General features: G+C 49.4%; 1 protein-coding gene across 1 annotated transcript; it reads right to left on the reverse strand.

Moving 5' to 3' along the window:
- Positions 1–449: 449 nt before the first annotated feature.
- LOC120324822 (hydrocephalus-inducing protein-like) lies at positions 450–21,907 on the reverse strand (the record flags this gene model as incomplete). The annotated part of the gene is made up of 14 exons (XM_039389289.1): positions 21,716–21,907; positions 15,862–15,964; positions 15,351–15,472; positions 14,174–14,296; positions 13,007–13,126; positions 11,049–11,183; positions 10,183–10,397; positions 7,537–7,664; positions 6,834–7,035; positions 5,610–5,775; positions 4,476–4,575; positions 2,410–2,528; positions 1,707–1,930; positions 450–517 (listed from the first exon to the last, which is right to left on the reverse strand). Coding segments are annotated over exons 4-14 (1,576 nt in total), but the record flags the coding sequence as incomplete, so codon positions are not given.
- Between the last annotated feature and the right edge of the window lie 1,177 nt (positions 21,908–23,084).

Genomic DNA, 23,084 nt, shown 5'->3' on the forward strand with positions numbered 1-23,084 from the left:
CTCCTGGGGAAGAAGAAGAAGCCCACAGCTCCGAGGACACAGGTGCCTGAGGCAGAGCTATTGCTGGGGCATCTGACCTGGTCAGGGATAATGAGATGCCCTCACACCACTAATTAACATCCCACACTAAAGGTACATGGCTTAAGCTCCCTTCTCCTGCAGTCCCATACCCTGGGCCCTCCTGGGACGAGAACTTTTACGGTCGTTCTGCTGGCAAGGACTGGGAGATTGGAGCAGAAGAGACTACGAGGGACACCAGAAAATACTGACTTTCTATTCCTTTGGTCCTTTTGGATCTCACGATGGTGAAATGCCATCAGCAGCCCTGGAGTTAACACCCTGCAGGCTGCCATGGAAGAGCACGAGTGACAGATGCTCTTCTGTTCAAGTGCTCCATTTTGGCTAGGCACAGATCCCCCCTGCTGTGTCCAAGCCCAGGGAACACTCACCAAAGGACACGTCGTTGAAGTCAAGGCCAGCTGTGCTGAAATGCAGGCTCAGTCCGGTGACGTGACCCCTGCGAGGACGAGGACAGAGGAGGCAACGGCTTGGTTAAAGGGAACTGCAAAGCCTTTGGCCGTCCTTCCAGCTCAGGTGGGTCAAAGCTGGTGTCAGAGCCCCGTGGGTGTCGAACCAGCCCCGCACCCTGTGCTGAGCTCGGTGTCTGTGGGCACAGGAGGCAGCCAACAGCTGCTGATGGGGCTTAGGGCACCACGGCAGGCAGGGCATGCCCCCGAGGTGCTGCTGGCCCCATGGAGGACCCTGTACACACACCCAGAGATGGCTCTGTGCCCTTGCCTTAGGAGAAAGACTGACTCACTACTTTTCTCTTGCAAAGTAATAACCTTTTTGTTATGTTTTATCCATTTCCCTTATATTATTAGTAGAATGGACTGCAGATTCCTTTTGTTTCTTTACTACCTTGATTCAGTGCCTCCCAACAGCGGCCCAGACACAGCCACCTCCAAAGCTCCAGAGCTCCTAGCATCAGCTTTCCTGCCTCCACCACATTACCCCACCAGCCCGTGGTTCAGACTAGCTGGGACAAGCCCTCGTGCTGCTGTGGTGCTGAAAAGGGAGCTTTGCCTCTCCTGTCATCACCCCTTCTCCCCTTTGCTGGGCGAGGATTATCTTTTGCAATGGCACCAGCCCATGGGAGGATGCCCAAGTCCTTGTGACAGTCCCTGCTGCTGCAGAGCTCCCCATCTCCCACCCCAGTCCCTTCCTGCTGTGGAAAGGAGGTCCCAGAGCACTCCCTGCACAGGACTCAGGAGCACAGCCTGTGCCTGTGCACGGGCACGAGGGATGATGTGAGGCTGCTGCTGCCCCTTTGGCACGGATCATTAACAGAGGATTTTAGAACCACTTCTTCTGGCTGCAGAGTCACCCAGGCTGGCCCATCTCCAAAGCCCTGGGTGTTCATAGGGGACATCCCAGACCAGCAACTGCCCAGAGCTGATGCCTTCCCACTGCCTGGCATGGCCAAAACGGAAGGAAGTCCCTGCAGGAAGGAGTCACTCCAGCTCCTGGGTACCTGCACTGGGCAGAAGGCACCCCCACACTAAGGGGATGCCAACATCAGAGCCAAGACTAAGACCTCAGGCAACACCTTTTTTCTCTGCTCCACCACCAAATGAGGCAGGTGGGAGATGATTACTCAGAGACAGCTACAGATGTGCCCACCAAGCTCCCAGAGCCTTCCTCACCTGATAGACAAGGTCACAGGCTTAGGGCATTCAGCCACATTGAAATGGAACTCTTCCTCGAACTCCCCCAGGGTGCTGGAACTGAAGAAGATCTGGATGGGCAGGATCCCATTGCGTGGAATGATGCCCTGCTGGGGCTGAAAGGTGAAGCAGGAGCCGTGGACTGTGGTTGGAGGGATGAGCCGGAAGGGAGCATTGATAGCTCCTGTGTTAACCAGCATTGCCTGCAGCAGCAAGAAAGCAAAATGGAAATACATGAGCAACCTTCCTTTCTTACAGAAGGCTGAGTTGCTTTCTAATAAATTATTAACCCCTGGAAAGGGGATGCTGTGTGCTGCTACGTGGCAGAAGCCAAAACAGTACAACAGGTGCCTTGAGTCTGAGGCTGGAACAGAAGCCTCTGAACACTTCAGCTTTTTGACCCAGTGTTGCTTTCATGTGTTGAGGGGTTGTTTTGCAGAAAGCATCCCAGCTGATCTCCAAGGGAGGTTGCCAAAAAGCAGGAATTGGGGTTTCGTGAACAACAGACAACACCTTTCAGATCCCGGAAAAGGATCCAGATTCTGTGAAATTCCCCAGATTTGACTAGTATGTCAAATATTCCCTGCTCACAACTGCCCAACTTGCCAGAAATTCCACAGGTCCACCAGGCTCCCCTCTGCCCCAGGAGCCATCAGGATCTACCCCAGCCCCTGCTGCTCACCTCATAGCTGTAGGCTTCTCCAACCAAAACTTTCCCCATGTCCAGTTCCGCAAACTTGAAACGGAGGCAGGGCCCGAGGCCTTCCCCCGTGAGGCACAGGGGCAGCCTGCTCTCACGGCCTGGGGAGAGATTTCCATTTCAGTAGAGTAATTCTTACTCTCTTATCCTGCTTTTTCCAGGCTGCCTCAATGCTAGTCCCTGACTCCGAGATGGGTGAGACCAGCTCCTGATGCTCTGGGGGAAGAGATGGACCCTTCTCTTCCCTCAGGTGATATGCCTTGGGGCTGGCTTCCAATTTCTAACCCACCCCTTGGGCTTGTGTCCCATTTAGCCACCAGTTTGCACCCTGAAAAAGCAATGCTGAGTTTAAAACATGATTTCCGTAGTGATAGGACAAGGAGTAATGGGGACAAACTGAAAGAGGGGAAATTTAGGTTAGATATACAAAAGAAATTCTTCCCTGTGGGGGTGGTGAGACCCTGGCACAGGTTGCCCAGGGAAGTTGTGGCTGCCCCGTCCCTGGCAGTGTTCAAGGCCAGGCTGGACGGGGCTTGGAGCAACCTGGGCTAGTGGAAGGTGTCTCTGCCCATGGCAGGGGGGTTTGGGACTAGATGATCTTTAAGGGCCATTCCAACCCCTTATCATTCTATGATTCTGATTTCCTTCCCACGCACTTGGAGGAGCTTTGAAATCCGTTCAGTGAAGGGACAAAGCTTGCAAAGAGTTGGGCATTGCTGCCTGGCTTCTAACTAAATTGGGGGGCAGTGGCCCTACAGCACAGGACTTTGTTGCCAAAGTCTTCAGCTTCTGCTGCTTTCTGACACTCAGCATCTTGTTCACAGAATGTCCCCGTGTTTGGTGACTGGCTTGGAACATAATTCTCATCTGACCATGTCAACAAACAGAGATGCACAGTTTCACACGATGCAGGACATCACAAGGAATGCCTTGGGAGCAACTTTTTAAATCCCTGCTTTCCTTCCACAGCTCTAACAATGGCAGTTGGTGGGCAGGAAGAGAGTTTGTTAGCATGAGCCCTGAGTAATTACTGTAGATGGTATTTGTTGAGTTATCCCTGCACAATTACTGTCTAAATAAAAAGCTGTTTCATGACACTTGTATCCATCAGCTTGGAGCAGGAAGGAAGGCAACAGAGTAGCTGGGTTAGGGATTGCAGTGCCCTCCAGAACGGGAGCCTGGCCGCTGGAGGACCATGGGCCTCCCACCTCTTTCTCCTAGATGGGCAAACCCAGAGTATTCCCTGGATGGAAACCTGACAGCCATCTTCCACTTTAAGGTGAAAAACACTAAGCAGCACCATGCAGAGACAGAGAGGAAGGACAGGGGAACCTGAACCACACTGTGCTCTGCGAGTGTTCTCTGCCCTGTGTGGGCACAGCAAAGCCACCACCTCTGTGAGGGGGTGACTTGGGGTGGGGGAACAATGATAAGTGCTCCCAGAAAAGGACTTGACAGCACTCCTGGAAGCTGAGCACAGCAAGCCCAGTGGCCACCACCTGGACACACCTCAGCCTGAGAGCCAGAAGGTGACAATTCCCACGCAGGGAGAGAAGTAGGTGCTGGCTAGGGGTGGTCCTTCTGCAGACAGCCTGGGCTCAGCAGGGCTCAGCCACCTCTGGTCTGCTGTTGTCTGGGCAGTGGGAGGTGATCCAGGCTCAGGGAGCACATTTCTACCTCAGCTCCTACTGCCCGATGATGGATCCATGTAGTGAGGAGCCATCCTGGAGGTCAGTGCTCTAGAGGGGCTTAGTGCCCATTCCCTAAAGCCGTTCTGCTCTGTAGCTCTTTGGCCTTTGAGGAAATACTGGCAAACCCATGTCATGAAAGCTTAACCATGTACTGCTTGGATTGTTCTGGGATCAGTGTCCTGAGCCCTGGCCTTGCATGGGAGACCACCAGGAAGCCGCAGGGACAGTGCACATGAGCCAGCACTGCTCTGCTGACCATGGACCCTTCCCAGCACTTCCATGGGAGCCCAGTGGGCTGGAAGAGTATTTGCACCTCCCCCTCACTGTGGGTGAGAGAAAGAGGAGAAGGAGCCATACCTGAGATCAAACAGTAGGCCACTTTTCTATAGACTTGGGCAACTCGGGGGTTAAAGAACACCTTGATCTCAGCTGAGCAGTGTGGCCCAACCTCTCCCTCCTAAAACAGAAAGAAACAGCAAACGATTTACCTTCCAATATCACATTTCTTCTTTTCAACCTGTAAGCCTTTACTTAAGAGCAAGGAGTGAACAACACAAAGAGCCCGAGGAAACACTCCAAAACCAGCTCAACACACCACAGGATGCTCTTAATGCTCAGCTGATCAGCTCCCACTCTACAATATTCCTACTGCTCTGACACAAGCTCTTGGTCACATCGTGCTGCTGTCAGCTACAGTGGTGTGAAACTGCTGTTGTGTTGACACTGGTGGCTCTTGGCCTTAGATGGGCTATAGGAGTAATCAAGAAGAGAACACGATCCCCTTCCTTGGAAAGAAAAAACTTAGTTCAACTTATTTTAAAAGAAAGCAGAGGCTGGGATTATTGTAGGGTTTACTCCAAGATGAGGAGGGATTTTGCACTGCGCAGACAGCGGGGATTCTTCATCTCACACTGTGCCAATACTCATAATCAGGGCTCTGGTTGATGGAAGGACATGGAGGTCTGCTTGCATAAACAGAAAAAGATTTTCTGTCCCTGCGTGCAACAGAACTCAAACAGTTCATTTCAAAGTCTTGTGTTCAGGCTCCCAGATGACACTGGAAGGGAGACTCAGACATGCTGTAAGTCCTGGTTCCAGGGAGGGATTGGCATTTCCATGACCTTGGGCTGAATTTGGCCTCCTTTTCGCTTCAGGTCAATCTGTGAACTGACAGTGCTCCAACACCCTCTGCTAAGCCCCACGCATCACGTGTAAGCTGTGCCCCTTCCTGCGGTAACTGATCCCTCTGGACACTGCAAGGACACGCACCAAGCTCCCTTGACGTCGAGCCCTTGCAGCAGAGCTCAGCTTTAGGCAGGTTCCTGCTGCCTTCCAGGAGCCCACAGGGTAGCAATGCTTTTTGCAAGAAGCTCTCCAGCCTCACCAGGAACCTGATGTCTTCTCTCTGGGCACATCAAGCTGAGGTGGGGATCTGCCGAGTGAGCTCATTCAGGGAGGGGGAGGAGGAGGAGGTTCTCAGCTATCACTTACCAAGGGCTCAATGGTGAAAACATCATCTGAGAACAGCATGGGGTCTGCTTCAATCTTTGCTGTCTCCTCCTCCAACTCTCCGTCGTAACGCTTAAGCTCCTCATAGTGCTTCTCTACGGAGAGCCTCGCTGTCTCCAGGGGCGGCCGAGACAGATTGAGAGACAGCCTGCAGCCACAGGGAGAAACAAAGGCAGCAGGTCATTTAATAAGCCACTGATTTGCAGAGCTGAGTGTAAGTGCAGAAGCAGCAAAGCGCTCGGGGAGGAGCAGCAGCAGCTCCCCAGCAAGGGGCTGAGCCCAAGCCACGGGGCAGCGCATTCGGAAATGTTTCTCCATGGCTGACCTGCAGCGCTGGGCATGAGGAGGGCTCTCAGCCACTTAGATGGCAACCCTCTGCTCAACCTCCATCAACAGACAGTGATTTCACCATGATGTGCCAGAAGGCCCTGATACTTTGCACCCCCACCTTCCACTGCCTTGTGTTATATAACAAGTGAATACCTGCCCGAGTGCAAGAAGCGGAGTCACAAATAGGACGATTGATTTAGGGGGCGCTCGCCTTGGAGGACCCCCAGAGTGGACCCCTGACAACCACTGAACTAAGACCTGAGCATGTGGAATGGCAAAACTACTCCCACTCTCGCCTCTCATGCTAATGAGGGACTGTATAGAAGTAACTCACATAAATGGCCAGGAGACAGAGGAGCTAACTAAAAAAATAAACCTTTATTCTAATAAAAGGGAGAGTTCACTCAACAAACCTCAGTGAGGTCTCTCAACTCAGTGGAGGCTGCAGCTTCTTTTATCCCCTTTGCCTGGAGCACAGGTCCCTCCCTGTTTGGCTGGGATACTCTGGAGTTACAGGCTTCCCAGCAGGCCTACTGTGTGTCCCCCATTATGTGCTGATTAGGTGGCTCTGGAGGTCACTGACATTGTTCAAGGTGAGGCCACAGCACTTCAAAATGGAGGACATGGCCACATGATCCTCCCATGCTGCTGGTTGGTCCCCCTGTCTCTGGGCAAACTGCACCTCTCCCGAACTGACAACTGAACAACCAGCAACTTTGTTGGCTCTTTACTGCGAGCTGTGACTGCCCTGCAAACTTTGCAGGAACACCTACTTGTTCCTAATACCCTAAAGCACTCAAGAGCACAAGCAGCCCCTGAGCCCATATGTTAGTTTTACCCTTGGGCAGTGCATGTCACCGCATCTTTCAGACCAACCTGATCTTCTGTGGATGCTCCTCTACCTCAGTAGCAAAAGCCTTCCACTGGAACCGGGCTGTGATGTTAGTTCTGTTGTGGATGAGCATGGTTCTTTGGCTTGACAGCGTGAGATAAGTCTTGTCAAATTCCAAAGAGTACTTCTCCAGCCCGATGTTGAAGTCCTTAGCTTTTCCATGAAGCCTGGTGTGGGTATCTTCATCTGGAACAAAGCAAAGAGGAGTCTGTGCTCAGCTCACTCGCTGATGGAATTAATTACAAGGACCAGAGCAAACCACAGGTAAATCTCATCCCTGTTTGAGGGCATCCACTTTATCAACCCCCTAAACACTAACTAGTTTTCACTGTTCTTTGTGGTAAAGCTGGGATGGGGCAGTGCTGCTGGAGGGGGAATTCAGGTGGCTGGGACAGTGGGGAGTTGGTAGAGGACTGGGGTGGGGGTGCAGGATGGAGAACACCATGCTGACAACAGGGTTCCCCCCAGGGATGGACCAGCACACAGCAACACACCACATCCAGAACAGGGACAGACTCAGCCTTGGCCCCTTCTTTGCTCACTTCTGAGCACTGAAACACACAGAGGCTTGAAATGAACAGTTCTACAAGTAGTTTGCAGAGCAAGTCTAACGTTATTCTGCTTAGAAAGGGTTCTGCTGTTTTGAAGGATGCAGGGTGAGTGCACCGTGCAGTGCCCAGCACTCACCAACTATGTCGCAGTGCACTGCCAGGGATGTGGAATGATGCCCAATCTCCCTTGGGTGATATTCCACTGTCACTTGCATGGCTTCACCAATGTCGAGGGTTCCCGTGGCTGGACTGACAGTGAAAGGGCTGCAAGACCAAGAGAGAGATCAGGACTCTTGGGGGAGGTTTGGGGATATTTGCAGTCTAGTTCACTTCAGCTGACTTGTGCAAGCAAGGAGCAAAGCAACCAGTCAGCAGAAGACAGACAGAACACACAGCATCAGAAACAGCTACTGACTCTCTTCTGAGGAGATGCAGCCCGCAGAAAATCCTGTTGGATAAAATGAACTCATCTCCCCCATACTCTGCATGGAGGCTCAAGGGTCTGACTGCCAACAATCCCATCAGAGAGTGGTTTGGGAAGAGCACAGAGAGGGTTAAGAGCTATTTGCATACACAACTTGACACTGACTGCCTCAGAAATTTCTCTTTTTCAATCCCCTATTCAAGAAATGCAAACGGCAGGGCACTACCTGTCCTGTGACATTACAGCCTAGGAATCAACAGGGAGAATAAAGTCTTCCTTGAAGACCAGAGAATAATGAGTTTAATTTGCAGTGTGGTTGTGTGGGGTTGTTTTTCCCCTTGTAAACATCCTGGTTTAGCCCAAGAAAGGGCACGTTTTATCAGCATTTCAATGAAGTTGAATTGCTCGAAGAAAAGGAGCAATGAAAACTGAATGAGTGCAACTGCAAATTGGAGCAATACAGTGACATGGAAACAATACCCAAAAGGAGGGTCCCGTTTACAGCCTGAAGGATTCAATCCCAGCTAAATGAAGTGCCATTAAGAGCAGCACAGCAAGGGAGCTGAACAGGAGGTTTCTGTGTATTCACCAGCCATGCAGTCTGGGATTCTGGAGTGTCATCAGCCTGGTAACTCTTTGCTTGGCCCACCAGAGAAACAAGGGAAATAATTAGGCAAATGTGGGTGCAGTTTGGATTTAACAGGAGCAATTTGGCTTTGTCACCAGGTAAACAGCTCTTGCCTGACAGACACAAAAATCAGTGCTTTAATGCTTCGGGATAGCTCAGGTGAAAGGTGCTTCTGCCCAGTGGCTGCTGGGCTTTGTGCTCTTTGTACAGCCCCACTGAGAAAACAAAAGTTTAGTGCTTTGCTGATGGTTAATTTGTCACCTTAAAAACATTTCCTGGGGAATCTGATGATTATTAGAGAATGCAACATAAAAAAAAATAAATAAGAAGAACAACTGGAGCCGTGTGCAAGCTGAACTTTGTTCCTCTCAGTGGTGACAGCTGATGGAATTGCTGCTCTTTCTGCTTCTTAAGGAGCTATTGCTGCAATTAGGGGCCTGACCCGGGCCCATTACCACCAGTGAGAACATCACTACTGGCTAATGGAGAAGCCTTGGGCCAGCAATGTTTTTGTGCTGGGCCTGAGACTTTGGAGAGAGAGGAGGAAAGACAAGGTCCCACCAGCCCCAGAGCTGGATTACTCTCCGTGCCCCTGCATCTGCCCCGATGGGGGTGCCAGGACTGCTGCAGGGCTCTGCTGGGGCTCAGGGGTTCGTTGCCTGGCCTGGGAAAGGCATGGAATTTTTTTCCTGTTCTTTTGCCAGAAATTTTTCTAGAACAGAGAAGCTACTACTTAAGGGGAATCCCTGGCAACTCTTCAGCACTACCTTCCCTCCCGTTCCCTTCCTACTCCTGCCCCATGTCCATATACTCCTGCCCTCAGATGGCTGGATGGGGAATGAGACTCCTGGCGCTGACTTCAGGGGATGCCTGAGAAAGAAGGTGTTTTCCTATTTTCAAATTCTCAGAAGAGGATCCAGCCAAGTTCAGGACTAAGAACTCAAGTGGCAAATCAGTCCCTGCATCTCCGACATTTTCACATATTCCCCAAATTGCTCCTGTTTCTTATACACCTGTGCATATGCCTATGGGTAGATGGTAGATCAACAGGTATGAGAGGACCTTGAAGAAAGTTCCCAAGGAAGAATGAATGACAGTTTGACAAAAATTTAACCAAGAACAAAATAAATTGAAAAAAAAAGCAGAAACACGGGAACTTCAGAGTATTTTAAAAGAAATCTGAATGAAAGGTGGGGGACACTTAATTAGAATAAAATGCTTCTATTCAAATACTAAATGATCTGCTTGAAAATTTATACTGGCTTTCAAAGGTTCTTCGTGAAACAGGAGAGATGACTGATGCCCTCAGCTGACAAGGGAAATCAGATCGGCTTTGACTAACAGGAACGGCACAGGCTGTTCACAGCACAGCTCACGTTGGGCATCTGATGAGGGGCCCCCTGATGTGCCACACGCTCGAGGCCTCCTGGAGAATGGGTTTATTTGGCTGACACTGGGAGGCAGCCATTTCAGAAGGTGTTGGTGCTCAGGAGGGTGCAGACCAACTACTAACGTGTTCCAGCAGTCCCTAGGAAATCTGGGAGAGACAAAGCTCAGGGCTTGCATCCTGCTTAAAACACTAGAAGCAACAGCAGGCCCCACATGTCCTGCCCGCTTCCAGCTGTGGCTGCAGTGCAGCAGCTCGGATGCTCTGGTTCCTTTGGGATACTCTTTCCCAACTCTGCCATCACCCAAAGGTGTTTTGCACTAAGACAGGTGAGCTGCTTTACCTCTCAGTGCTGAGGCTGTAAGAGGCTTCCAGGTTCCCGGTGTTGCGAACCAGCAGAGTCTTCTGGGTGCTGTGGTTGACTGGACACGATGAGAAGTCCAGCTGGTCGGGGAAGTCCAAGATTGGGCGGGCACCAATGGCCCGGATTGGTACAGTGAACTTTTCCCTTTCGCAGATGCAGACAAGCTCGTGGAAATGGTCTTGCAGGAAAAGAGACTGGCAAAGCACAAGGCATTGAGTGCCATCCTCATGGCAGAAGAAAAAGTGCTGTTTTCTATGAGCCTTTGTGGGCATGAATTTACCTCTTCCACCCCAAAAATGACCACTAATTCATACTAATAAAGGCTGGAGAACAGAGCACGTGAAAAAGCATCATTTTTGCTCCATGCCAATGGGAAAGAATAAAGCTCTCTGGATCTTTTTGTTCCTCTGGTATTTTCCATAATTAAACCCCCTCCAGTGAGCCTAGAGATGGCTAAACATCAACACCCCTCCCTGTGATTTCCCTGCTGTTCCATGTGCCTCTTCCCTTGTGAACATTCAAGAATAGGTGTGGAGGGAAAGCAAAGCCCTCTAGGCCCAGCTGCAGGGACTGGCAGCACCATGCTGTGCCAAGGTGTTTAACCACTGCAAGGACTGGCAGCACCATGCTGTGCCAAGGTGTTTAACCACTGCAGGGACTGGCAGCACCATGCTGTGCCAAGGTGTTTAACCACTGCAGGGACTGGCAGCACCATGCTGTGCCAAGGTGTGACCAGCTCCAGGCTGCCTGCCCCCAGCCCAGAGCTGACCTCACAGCACGGGGTGGGCTATAACCAGTGTGCAACAAACGCTGTAGCTTTAGAGAGAATGTTCCTCCAAACTCACCTTGCTCCCCTCAGGGATGAAAAGGATCTTTATAGTGCAAAATGAGCCTGCTGGGATCTGATGGCACACACCATTGGGGCCGACCAACTTGAAATAAGGTGAGCTGTCCATGGTGACCCTCACCAGCCGAGTAACCTGCAGGAAAGACACAAAATGGTGATTTTGCCACTTGTGGAAACCTGAGGAGACCTGGGTGTGCCCTGGTGACAGCCTTCCTTGACCATTTTCCCAAAGGACTTTTAGCTCTGGAGGTACAAGCAGAGGATACACAAGGGTGAACTTGAATCCCTTCTGCCTGGGCAAAGCAGCTCGGCCAGAGGCAGTAGGGCAGTGCCTGCTGGGAAGGAAGGTCAGGCACCAGCAGTATGGAGATAGAACACCTGAATCAAGTCATCCTCATTTTCAACAAGCCCAGAGAATCTGCTTGCTTCTGCCTGCACACAGCCATGCAGCCCTGTTCCAGAGGGAGAATGTGCTACCTGAAGGCCAACCAGCACATTATCCTGGGGGAAGGAAGAAATTCCCTTCGAACAGACTGAGTTACAGTGGGGAAGTCCAGCTGTGGGGAGATAGTCATATGGGCACACCAGCAAGAGGAGACCAGACACTTGGCCTTCCTGGGAAACTGAAAAGGAGGAACACAGCACGACAAAGAGACAAGCCCCAACACAATGAGATGGCAAAGAGAATTTAAATGGGCTGTAAAGGAGCAAGGGAGAAGCACAAGACACTGCCAGGAAAGGCTGGTGCAGAAGATGAGAGCAGTCAGCTTGCCAGAGTGAGGGAAAGCCAGACGGCCCTGCAGGCTGTGTCTATCAACTCTGGGCTTCCAAGGTATTTTCTGCCTGGAGAAACATGACCAGCACTGACAGTGTGGTTTCATTATTAAAAGACAATCTCAGCTCTCCAGGGGCTCTTGCTGCCTGGTGATTATGGCCAGGCAGCTGCCAGTGCAGGCAAGCCAGAGTGCTGTGCATTCCTGCAGCCACCCTGCTGCCATTTTCTGCCCTCAGGGGAACACAGGCACAGGGACACCAAACGCATTTTCTAGCACACGGGTATTGACCCCTGAGCACCAAATCCCATATCACAACATCTAAACCAGGTGATTTGGACTCCCTGCTGTCTATTCCCACCAGCTTGCCCTTGGCACAAGAGTCATTTGAGAAACTGTTTCCCTGACTGAAATTCAAAAGGTCTCAGTTTTCCTCTTTACAGTGCAACACAATCGCTGACATTTTTCAGCTTCTTCCTTCTCAGCTTTCTTGGGGAATTGCAAAACAATCACACTTTGTTCAAGTGAAGGTGGAAACCCTCAAGAGCACGTTGCTCTGGACGTGCTGTAGTTCTGGAAAGGCAAAGCAGAGCACCATGTTGCCTTTGGAAAACCTGAGCAGAGCTGACTTAAGCAGGAGTATGAAGTGGTACCTAAAGGCCTCCTGCTGCTTCTGCTAAATGAGTCCAATTCCAGGGCTCTTTTCAAACATATGTCCTGCAGTGCCACTGCCACTAATTATAACTAATCATCATCACTAATCATGATTCCAGCATAAAGTGGAGAAGACTCAACCCCTGAGCTTTGACTGCCAGCTGCACAGAGGCAGCTCAACAGGCTGAGAGAGGCAGAGATGCCCACCAGGAACCAAGATTAACCAAGGAGCCACAGGACGTGGTGGTGGACACTCGAGGGGAAGCATGAGAGCAGGTGAGAACTGCACAGCCTTCCCATCAATCCAGGGCTTTTAAAGGAAAGAAGCTCCTTTGGGTCAGATACCACCAAGGCACAGCTGAAATCAGGGGAGAATCCTCAGCACGGGAAAATTCCCACCATCCTGCAAATCCAAGGTGGTGAATCTGGATGTGCCACAGCTGACACTTGCTCTGCTGTAAACCATGGGGGTTACACCACTCTCCTCTTCTTCTAGCACAGTGTTAAAGCTCCACATCCCAGCACTTACCTTGCCTCTATTCCTCAGAAGCAAAGGCATTTCACAGACCTTGCCCAGGGGATAATTCTGAAACACAAGCTCGGATGGGTATGGCTCAAGCAAGGTCTTGTTCTGGTCACGTGATGAGAACTGGAGAGGCAAGAGAGAGCAGGGAGAGGTTCAGCTGCTGGGAGGAAGGTTTGTGAATGACACTCCTCTGTGGATCCCTGGTGAAGGACAGGCTCTTGGTGACTTGGTCTGCCCAGCTGCCACTGGGGGAACAGTACCTCACCCACCTCTGCTCTGAGCTGATCAAAAGCTGCTGGACCACACTGAGAAGGCTCAAGCTGAGCAGCTCTTTTGGCAGGAGTTTCTCCAGCTTTCCTTCTCCAAAATGCCAGGCAGCACTTGCCTCCAGCACAGCCCTGTGCTAATGGAGTCCCAGAGCTCTGGACACTCACTGAGCACTCAAGCAGTAAGTGATACCCAAGAATTTACATCAGACTCCAAAGGAAACAATTTTTGGATGACCTTTACTCTGAGGCAGGGAGACTGAGGCCCACACAACTCCAGACTCTAGAGCTTAGACACCAGTAAGAAGAGAACAGCACCAGAGGAGGTTAAGGCAAAAAGAAAGTACCACAGTAGATAGGAATAGGACAAATAAGGTGAATGCTGGATGAGGATAAGGTTCAGCTCTCTTCTCAGCAGTGCTGGACAACTTGAGTAAGACTGGAGTTGTGTTAAATTGGGAGTAATTACCTCAGGCCCTCAGCCTTCAAAGGCCAGCGCTGCCACTGTGCAGGGAATCCTATGACCCCCAGCATTTGTCAGTGACAACACCAAAGCAAGAGTTGGCTCTTTCAGAGGGACAATAGAAAATGGCAAGCTGGTGCCCTTTTGTCCTGCCCCAGCCTTCCCCCGGTATCGTGCCTTCACCATGGTAGCTAAACTCCAGCAAACCCCACCAGCTTCAGTAGAAATTATTTGTGTTGGCTTAGCACAGATCAGGACTCCAGCATCTCACTAGGAGAAAACGTTTTGCCTTTACCCCAGCAGAAGGAACTCAACCACCACCAGCAGTTTGGAATAACAACAGGACCTGGACACTGAGGTGTTTCAATAAGCTGGAGGCAAGGCACACAGCCTCTTCAAATGTCACATCAAACAGCAAGGAAAAGGGCAGGAAAAGGCTACCTTGCGTTTGGAGTTCTCACTTGTGCCTCGGTGCTGGACAATCTTGGGCAACTTTGTCTCCTGAGGGCTGTCCGGCTTCTTCCTGAACCTGAGCCCCATGTTCCTGATGTCAAAAATGGTGAACTGAAAGGCAAAAAACCAGCAAGAGCCTCAGAAATGCCCTTGTTCAGAAAGGCTTTTCTTGTTCAAGTGGCTCTGATGAATCATTTGTGATCACAGCCACCAGGACAGTCCTGGAAGTCCTGGAAGTTACCTGCTGAAATATTTAACATCAGAAAACTAATGGTATTGAGCAGAACACACTTGCTCTAACCAGGCGGCTCTGCCTCATTAGCTTCTCCATGATTTGATGTGACACGTGTGGGGATTTCTGCTCTTGGGGCATTTGCGTCCTCTTTACTTTCACTGGATTGAGCCAGTGACCTTTGCAGAGAGTGGCAAACTGCCCTAACTCCATCCCTGCCCAAGGCTCACAACCCCCAGCACGTGAAGATGTCACTGCTGGCTGAGTATGAGAGAAGCAGAAAAGCAGCGTTGTGCCAAGACAAGAGGTGCAGAGCAATAGGTCCATAGTTCTCTCTTTGTAATTAGCACAGGTTTTGTCTCTGTCTGGCCTCACAGTCCCATCCACAGAAGAATATAGAGAGATGTCCTTGACAGAGCCTCAGCACTGGGTCACCTCCAGCCAAGTGAGCTCCAGGCAGCAAAGGGGACGTTTGTGGGTGGGAAGGAGGACTTGCCCCAATTCCACTGCTGCCTGCGGGGCTGGATCTGTGCTCCACACAGGAGATGAGACAGAACAACTGGTTAGGAACCTGTTCCAGGGGGGACCAGCCACCTCTCTCAAGGCTTCAGGCAGCGTTTGAGCTGCCCACCACGTGCCCAGGTGCCTGGAGGGCAGGTGTGGTCAGAGAAGCACAGTGACTGTGCCAACCTGACAGAAGGAATTCCTGTGCTTTACATTTGTTTAACTTGGCTCCAGTGACACAGCCAGGCAAGGCTCTGGACTGTCCCTGACACACCATGACAGCCCCTGCCAACAGAAGCACGGCCCTAAGAGCTGGGGAGGGGGTCTGTAGCTTCACGGTGCTGCTGGACAGCAGGAGGGGCTGGGAGAAGAGGGACACGGGAGGAGTTTCCAGCCTTAACACAGCTCCTGGCCACAGCAGGTACTTACAGGCTTGGGCTTCTCAGGCTCTTTCGGCCTTAGAGGACGAGCCAGCACCTCTCTTTCAGGAATCTGGGATCCATTCTGAAGGATGTTGTGGGTGGATAAGTTGTGGCAGTGTCTCAGCTCACCTGGAAGGAGCAACAATGGAATGCTGAAAATCCAGAATCCCATTCCTGGCAGACCCAAAAGATACAGTGGTGCTGCGAATTTTATATTATTTGAAAGTAGCTAAGTGCTTGTTTGGTATAAGTAAGCCAGAATTGTTAGGCTGGAAGTTGGACTTTATTTGAACTATATGGCTACGTTGTGTAATTCAAAGATGGATCAGAGTGAAATCTGGAGCTAACATTCTGAACATTAATAATAGTTACAAGAGACAAAGCTGTAGCTTAAATATTACTTGAAAATTATTAGCTAGAGTGGACAGCCCATAGCTGGTGGTATAGGAACTGTAACAACCTCCTCTTCTGCAGGCCAACCAAGCCCAACTTCCTCAGCCACTCCTCACAGGACTTACCTCTAGACTCTGCATCAACTGTGTTCCCCCTCCCTGGACCAAGTCCAGGGAGGGAGAATCTTTACTGCAGTGAAGGTCTCAGAACCAGATACAGTACTTTTGCCTGTTGAGAAACGCAAATGGATTTGATGTGATTATTTCACTGAACTCAAGGGCAACTTTTGATAGCTACCTTTGTACACATAAATATAGATGTTCCCATCTCTGTGCCTGCACGTGTGTGAATTGATCATGGTCTATGTAATAAGCAACAGAGTGAACCTTGCCATCAAACTTTGCTAGGTCACTGAGGAGACACCATTAAAGGGACGTGAGCCCTTAGAAACACAACATATGGGGGAGCAGGACCACGTCAGACTTTATCCTAGTGGCAGTTCTTCTCCAGCATCCTTATCCTACAAGAAGCTAAGGGTAAACAATCACCAGCCTGACAACCACCTCTCTCTGTTTGTGTCGTACAAAGTCGGTGTGCAAGAAAGGGCAAGAAGAGAAGACAACTCCAGAAAGTGGGTCTCAAGCACTAGAAACACAAGAACAGACACTGTCTTATGGACACCAGGACATGCTGCAGCAAGAGCTAGGATTTAAAGCTGGAAATTACTATCTAATGGGGAATGGAACATTAATCTGGATTTCAGTGATTTATTACTTGGTCTTGAGAATAACTGGGTTGTGGGAGCCCAAACCCAGCTTTCAGCAAAGGAAAACAAGGCTGACAAACATCTCATGATTCAAGAAGTTTGGACCCTTGTCCAGAGACCTGTTGATGTGCAAACCGGAGATATAAACCTGGCTCCAAGAAGAATTAAGAAAGGACTTTTTGGGATGATTGTTAAAACTATGTCTAAATCCCTGTAATCCCTCTCTCCCCCATGTAATCCTACTAGAAGGAAAATTAACTATTTGAAAACTGCAGTAAAAACTTGTGTAATTCCCTAATTAACATAGGTTGTCCCCTTCATTAACATGTCCAAACGCAGATGCCTTTAAAACAGTGTTCTCGTGTTCAATAAACTATTCCAGTTCCCCCATACTGGGATCGTGTCTGGCTTTTATTTTTCAGACTGCCACTAATGTTGCCACAACTGTGGGGCTGAGAACCTTCTAACATTTAGAAGATTCGTCAGCCATCGGCTGGCTGGACCAAGGGAAGCAGCACTCCTTGTGTTTCGGTGGTGTGTGCGTAGTCAGAACTGAAAGAAGGCGGAAGATGTGCACGGAAACTTGTCCTCAGCGGGCGGGAACTGCTGAAGTGAGCTGACTACGAACTCCAGATTGGGTAATTATCTTTAAAGACTTTGTAACAATAAGTAGGGTACAATGGGGACTCAAATATCTTCTGAAAAAACCCCACATTTATTTAATTTTAAAACGCGAGCTTAAGCAGCATAGCGCGAAAATTGGCGAACAGCCCTTGCAGAACCTGTTGCTGTGGGCCCAGCGTCACATGTCAGAACTGAACGTTACCGACTGTTATAAGTAAAACTAGGAAATTTGCTGTTCAAAGGAGTTAATAATGTTGTTGTATCCTATTAACCATATTGTTAAGAGTCATAAGTGATTTAATTGTGAAATTTCTAACCACAAGTTTGTTAACACAACGCAGAGTGACTTGACATTTCTAAGGATGTTTGTTATAAGCATATTAATAGGGACTAATATGGAGGGCAAGCCACGAGGAGTCCTATGATCCGATGACATCTACTGATGGAAAATTCCAGGACCACGGCCACATAGAGACTATAGACTCTGATATTATTGGTGGAAGCCCCTCAGCAACGGCAAGACCCGCGAACGGAGGAGCCAACCTTGGACTAGCCCGCGAAAGAGGAACCAGACAGAGGATAGCCCGCGAAAGTCTCACCAATGGACTGTTGACATGACTTAGGGGGGTGGGACCAACGAGGGTTATAATTGCTGCTGTTTCGGTTCCCCATTTTGCGGACTGTGGTGGAGCAAGGGTTTCCCCCGGTCGCCCGGCTAGCCGCTTTTGCTTGTTAGCATTAATAAACCTGTTTTTACCTTGCAACCTAAATTTTAGCCTCATTTTATCCATCACACCGACCTTCTTGATGTGTGCTTGTGGGACCCGGCAACCGCCCGAAAAAACCTCAGCAGTCGCTGCCCGGGACGGGCCCCAGCCCCTGAGCGGAGCGCACAAGCACATTGCAGCCCGACACACGCTGCCCGGAGAGAGCCGTGTGAGACAGAACCACGGCCACCGCCGCTGCGGCCACCCCGGGCAGGGTCGGGGTGCGAGCCAGCGCCAGCGAACTGCCGCCTTGTCTCAGCAAGCTCCTGGATCGCCGCCCGCTACCGCTCTCAGCAGCAGCAGCCAAGCAGCGGCCAGAGGCACGGGTCCAACACCCTGGAGCAGGTCCCTGAGAGGGGGGCACCACCTCCGGCGCCCCAGCAAACAACGAGATCGAGAGACCCGCGCCGGCGGAAGCAGCAGCGGGACCCGAGCGGGATCCGCTCAGAAGGCAGGAAGGACCCGAAAGAGGCACCGGGAAAGACAAACACAAGCAGAGCACGAGGTGTGCAAAAACCGGGGCTATGGGGCGTGAGCGGAGGAGAGGATCCCACAGAATCCCCGGGGGGGCTCCGGGACAGGTCCGAGGGAGGAAAGAGCCCGAGCGGGACCAGCGGCGAAGGAGGGAGCGAGCGGAAGCCCAGCGGCAACAGCACGAGAGAAACCCGGGAACAGGGACCCCAGAGACAAACGGAGTGGGGCAGACACAAAGCTGCCGACTTCAGCAGTAGTCAAAGCAGCAAAACCCCCCTTCCTTGATTTTTTTCCTTTTTCTTTGCAGCCTTGTGAGAAATAAAGAATCGGTTTTATTACAAGCAAATATAAGGCGTATCGCGGAGTTGTAAGACGCCGGATTCAGCCCGGAACCGGTGTCAGGGAAACATGCGGACGGGAATAAGGAACTGTAAAATTACTATTAGTAAAGAAACCCCTTATGCCACATGGCTGATCCTGAGAGACGTCATACTGCTGGACACTCCACCTCCTAGCACGACACAGAGGGAAACGCCTCTTCTATGACGTAAACAGAGTTGAACCTTAAGAATGTTTAATAAGCGGGACTTTTGAATTGGAAGGGGTGTTCCTGGGAATCCTGTATGCCTAGGACACCCGACACGTGTTGTAATTTTTCCTTTTCGTTTTATTCCTTTTGTTTTGCAAGCTTTTGCCGTTTTTCTAAATTTAATAAAATGAGATTTTTCTCACAGCCTGAACTTAGAACTGGTCTTTTTTTGCAAACCTTTTTGTTTATTAACCTGTTTCAGTTTCACAGTGTGAGTGAGGCGAACAAAACGCTACCAATGGAGAGGTTGTCCCCCCGCGCAAAAACAAATAAACAAACAAAGAAAAAAAACCGGGAAAAGCGAAGGAAAGCAAAGAACCTTTGCTGAATGAAGATACCCTTCCATAACTAATAGCCAAAATTGTTTTAAAATGTATGCATAGCTGTATTTTTGAAAATTTTTAAGTTTTTGCAATAACAATTTTCCTTAAGTCCAAAAGCCAAATTAACACAGAAAGACATATATTTGCCTTAAAAATAGAAGAAGTATATATTTTATCCTTGAACTATAGGAATGTTTTTATGTATTTAAAATTTAAATTGAACATGAAGCAAAATATGTTTTTACAGGTTATACTATCATCAAAACAGAAAACATATATTACTAATCTGAGGGTGAGAAACAAAAAATGCCAATTTCTCAGTTCATAACCAAAAGACACTGTAAAATGAAACCCAAAGGTATGTTTGTATGATGTGTGTTCGATGGCCATCGAGTATGAATGTGTAAATGTATGCATGCGTGTGAATACGTAATAATTAATATGTTCTGATTTATACACAAATGCACATTACCTCACACATGCACAAACACCCTTAGATAAAAACCAGAAAACATATCACCCTGAGTTGAATAGAATTTCACTTGCAGAAATGTTTTAGGTTAAACAAATTTTTCAAAACCAAACACTAAAAAACACTTTCAGGTAAAAATCAGGAGCATACGAACCCTGAAGTCATCAAGTTATTAAGTTTGGTTCAAAATCAATTGCTTATAAGTCAATAGGATCTTTAGAAGATAGCTTAAATAAAGTTTTATAAAAGTAATTTCTAATAAGAAATAATGGAAATAAGTTGTTTAAACAAGTTTTATATTAATCCAGGGTTATTTAATTTAGCATTGTTGGGAATTTTTCCTTCTCACATGTTGTTCCTTGTTTACTTTTCTACATCCAGAAATGTTTGATAGTCTTTTTGATTGGTTAAATGTTTTTAATGTTAGTGCAAAGTTTAAGAAAATAATTTATGTAGCAATATGCAGAATGCCTTAAAAGAGCTGTGATTCCTCCACATGCCTTTATAATGCCAAACCTTGTGGCCCAAACTATTCTGACACACAATGCCTTTGCATAATCATACTTTCCATCTCAGGTATATAAAAGACTGTACATTGCCTTGAAAAAGGAGCCTCCTTGCTAAAATTAATTTCACTTGTGGTATTAAAAGTAAGACTGCAATGTTTCTTGTTAGATCCATTTAAGAATATCTTTGCTTCTAAAATGCAGCTATAAAATCTGTTATTCACTCTGAACCGATACATCAAAGCATTGATAAGTTGAAGAAAGAAAATAGTAATCAAAGCTTACATTACATGTTTAGTTAGCATGATAAATTTAATACTCTAGTTAAAGAAAACATTTATGGTAATATTTGTATTTCCTTGTATTTTGTCTTGCATTAGCAAACGTTTGATCAAAGTTTTTTCCAAGTTTTTTGTTTTTTAGAAAAATAAAAAAAAAGAAGGGGCAGATGTGGGAGCCCAAACCCAGCTTTCAGCAAAGGAAAACAAGGCTGACAAACATCTCGTGATTCAAGAAGTTTGGACCCTTGTCCAGAGACCTGTTGATGTGCAAACCGGAGATATAAACCTGGCTCCAAGAAGAATTAAGAAAGGACTTTTGGGGATGATTGTTAAAACTATGTCTAAATCCCTGTAATCCCTCTCTCCCCCATGTAATCCTACTAGAAGAAAAATTAACTATTTGGAAACTGCAGTAAAAACTTGTGTAATTCCCTAATTAACATAGGTTGTCCCCTTCATTAACATGTCCAAACGCAGATGCCTTTAAAACAGTGTTCTCGTGTTCAATAAACTATTCCAGTTCCCCCATACTGGGATTTTGTCTGGCTTTTATTTTTCAGACTGCCACTCTGGGTTACTTGTACCAGTTTTCTAACTGCAGTTTCATTCACTTCAAATGAAGCCTGTCCATCATGCCCACACTGCTGTTCACAGAGGGCTTCCACTCTCCACGCCCCCATCCAGGTTAGCAGCTTCCCCTACCCTCTAGCCCTGGCGTGATGCTCTTCCATAGCCCCACGGTTCCACTTCCATGAAGCCTACAGGGATCTGCCTGCCAGACTCAGGGGAAGGAGCAGAACTGAGAAATCAGCCCCATCTCTCTCCAGGGACAGGACAAAGCACAGCTCCAGCCCACCACCGCTGTGTCATGGGGAGAGATCTTCATCTTCCCCAGAGGCAGACAGCCCTTTACCCAGCCCACAAGTTAAGGGAGGATCTTAATTCCCCCTCTGCTCCAGGCTCAGGGCACAGACAGCTCTGGCCCCTCAGCTTTGTGTTCAGAGCACAAATGGCCTGAGCTTGGGCAGAGGAACCAGCTGTGCCAGGACACAGCAGCTGAGGCCACCTAGGGAAGCAATGAAGAAATATGGCCAGGGCTGGGGAACAATTCGTGACTGTCTCAGGAAACCCGGGTCTATCACAGCAGGGTGTCAACCTTAACATTGTCAAGCTTTACCTTCCAGTAAAGGACACGAGTGATCTTCAAAGACAATTCTCTGCAAGGGCTCAGTTGGTGAAGAGCCCGGTCAGTCTTTGCCTTTCGGCAAACTGTAAGACTGACTTTTTGGAGAGTCAATCTCTCCAAAAATTCGCTTGGCGAAGCGTTGAATGTCGCTGCCTGACAGAGCTCAGGCCGCAGGGAACAGGGTAGGATGAGAGGGAACAGGGAACTGAGGGTGTCGCGGCGCCAGCACCAACGCAACAGTCGCTGTCACAGTGTTCCAGTTGCCAGGCAACGGATGGAACGGAGCCGTGACGGAGCCGTGAAGGGCTGTGTGGGGCCGTAAGGGGCTGTGGGGCCGTGAGGGGCTGTGTGGGGCCGTGAGGGGCTGTGGGGCCGTGAGGGGCTGTGTGGGGGCCGTGTGCTCCAGCCCGGCCGGGCACAGCCGGGCCTTTGCTCCACAGGGACCCAGCGCCATCTCCCGGCGCTCCGCTCGGTTCGCTCCTGGGCACCTCCACGGACCCAGTTCAGCCCCGGCTGAACGGCGGGATTGGAGCAGCTCCCGGCGGGAGCGGGACGCGCAAAGTGCTCCATTTCTGCCCAAACACTTGGAGAATCACGGACTCACAGGATGTTAAGGGGTTGGAAGGGACCTCAAAGATCATCTTGTGCCACCACCTGCCGCTAGACCTGGTTGCTCAGAACCCCCTCCAGCCTGGCTTTTTGAGAGTTGCAGGGCTGGAGCATCCACAACCTCCCCAGGCAACCTGTACCAGTGTCTCACCACTCTCACAGTAAAGAATTTCTTCCTAATATCTAAGCCACATGTCCCCTCTTTCAATTAGTACCCATTACTCCTTGGCCTGTCACTACAGTTCCTGACAGAGTCCCTCTCTGGCTTCCCTGCAGGCCCCTCCAGGTACTGGAAGGTGCTACGAGGTCTCCACACAACCTTCTCTTCTGCCTGTCACTGACATGGGTTGTCTTACTCAGCTAAGCTCTGGGACAGTGGCTGATGTTGGGAAGCACCTTGGAAACAGAGCAATGGACAATGAAGGCTGAACCTTCCAGTCCCAAGAAAAGCTGGATTGTAATAATTACTGAGGCAATGGTAGCGCTCCCCTCGGGCTAGGGTTCAGGTAGCAAATGCTCCAAGGCTGTCAGGGGATAACTGATCATTGCCACTCTTGTCCTTCACCCCAGCCTTTAGCCAAGCAGCTGAAGTTCCCGCTACAGTCAGTGCTGCTACCACATTAGCCATGCAGAGTTCCTAGTGTGATCAAGGGACACTTCACCACCCCACCCATTACACAAAGGCCAAGGAATGGGAATTCCTAAGAGAGCAGAGCAGCCTGCGGAGGAATAGGGGCGATGTCTGATCACA

Source organism: Pipra filicauda, unplaced genomic scaffold, assembly GCF_003945595.2.
Source record: "Pipra filicauda isolate LSUMZ 115617 unplaced genomic scaffold, ASM394559v2 scaffold1020_size37388_pilon, whole genome shotgun sequence".
Classification (NCBI taxonomy): Eukaryota; Metazoa; Chordata; class Aves; order Passeriformes; family Pipridae; genus Pipra; species Pipra filicauda.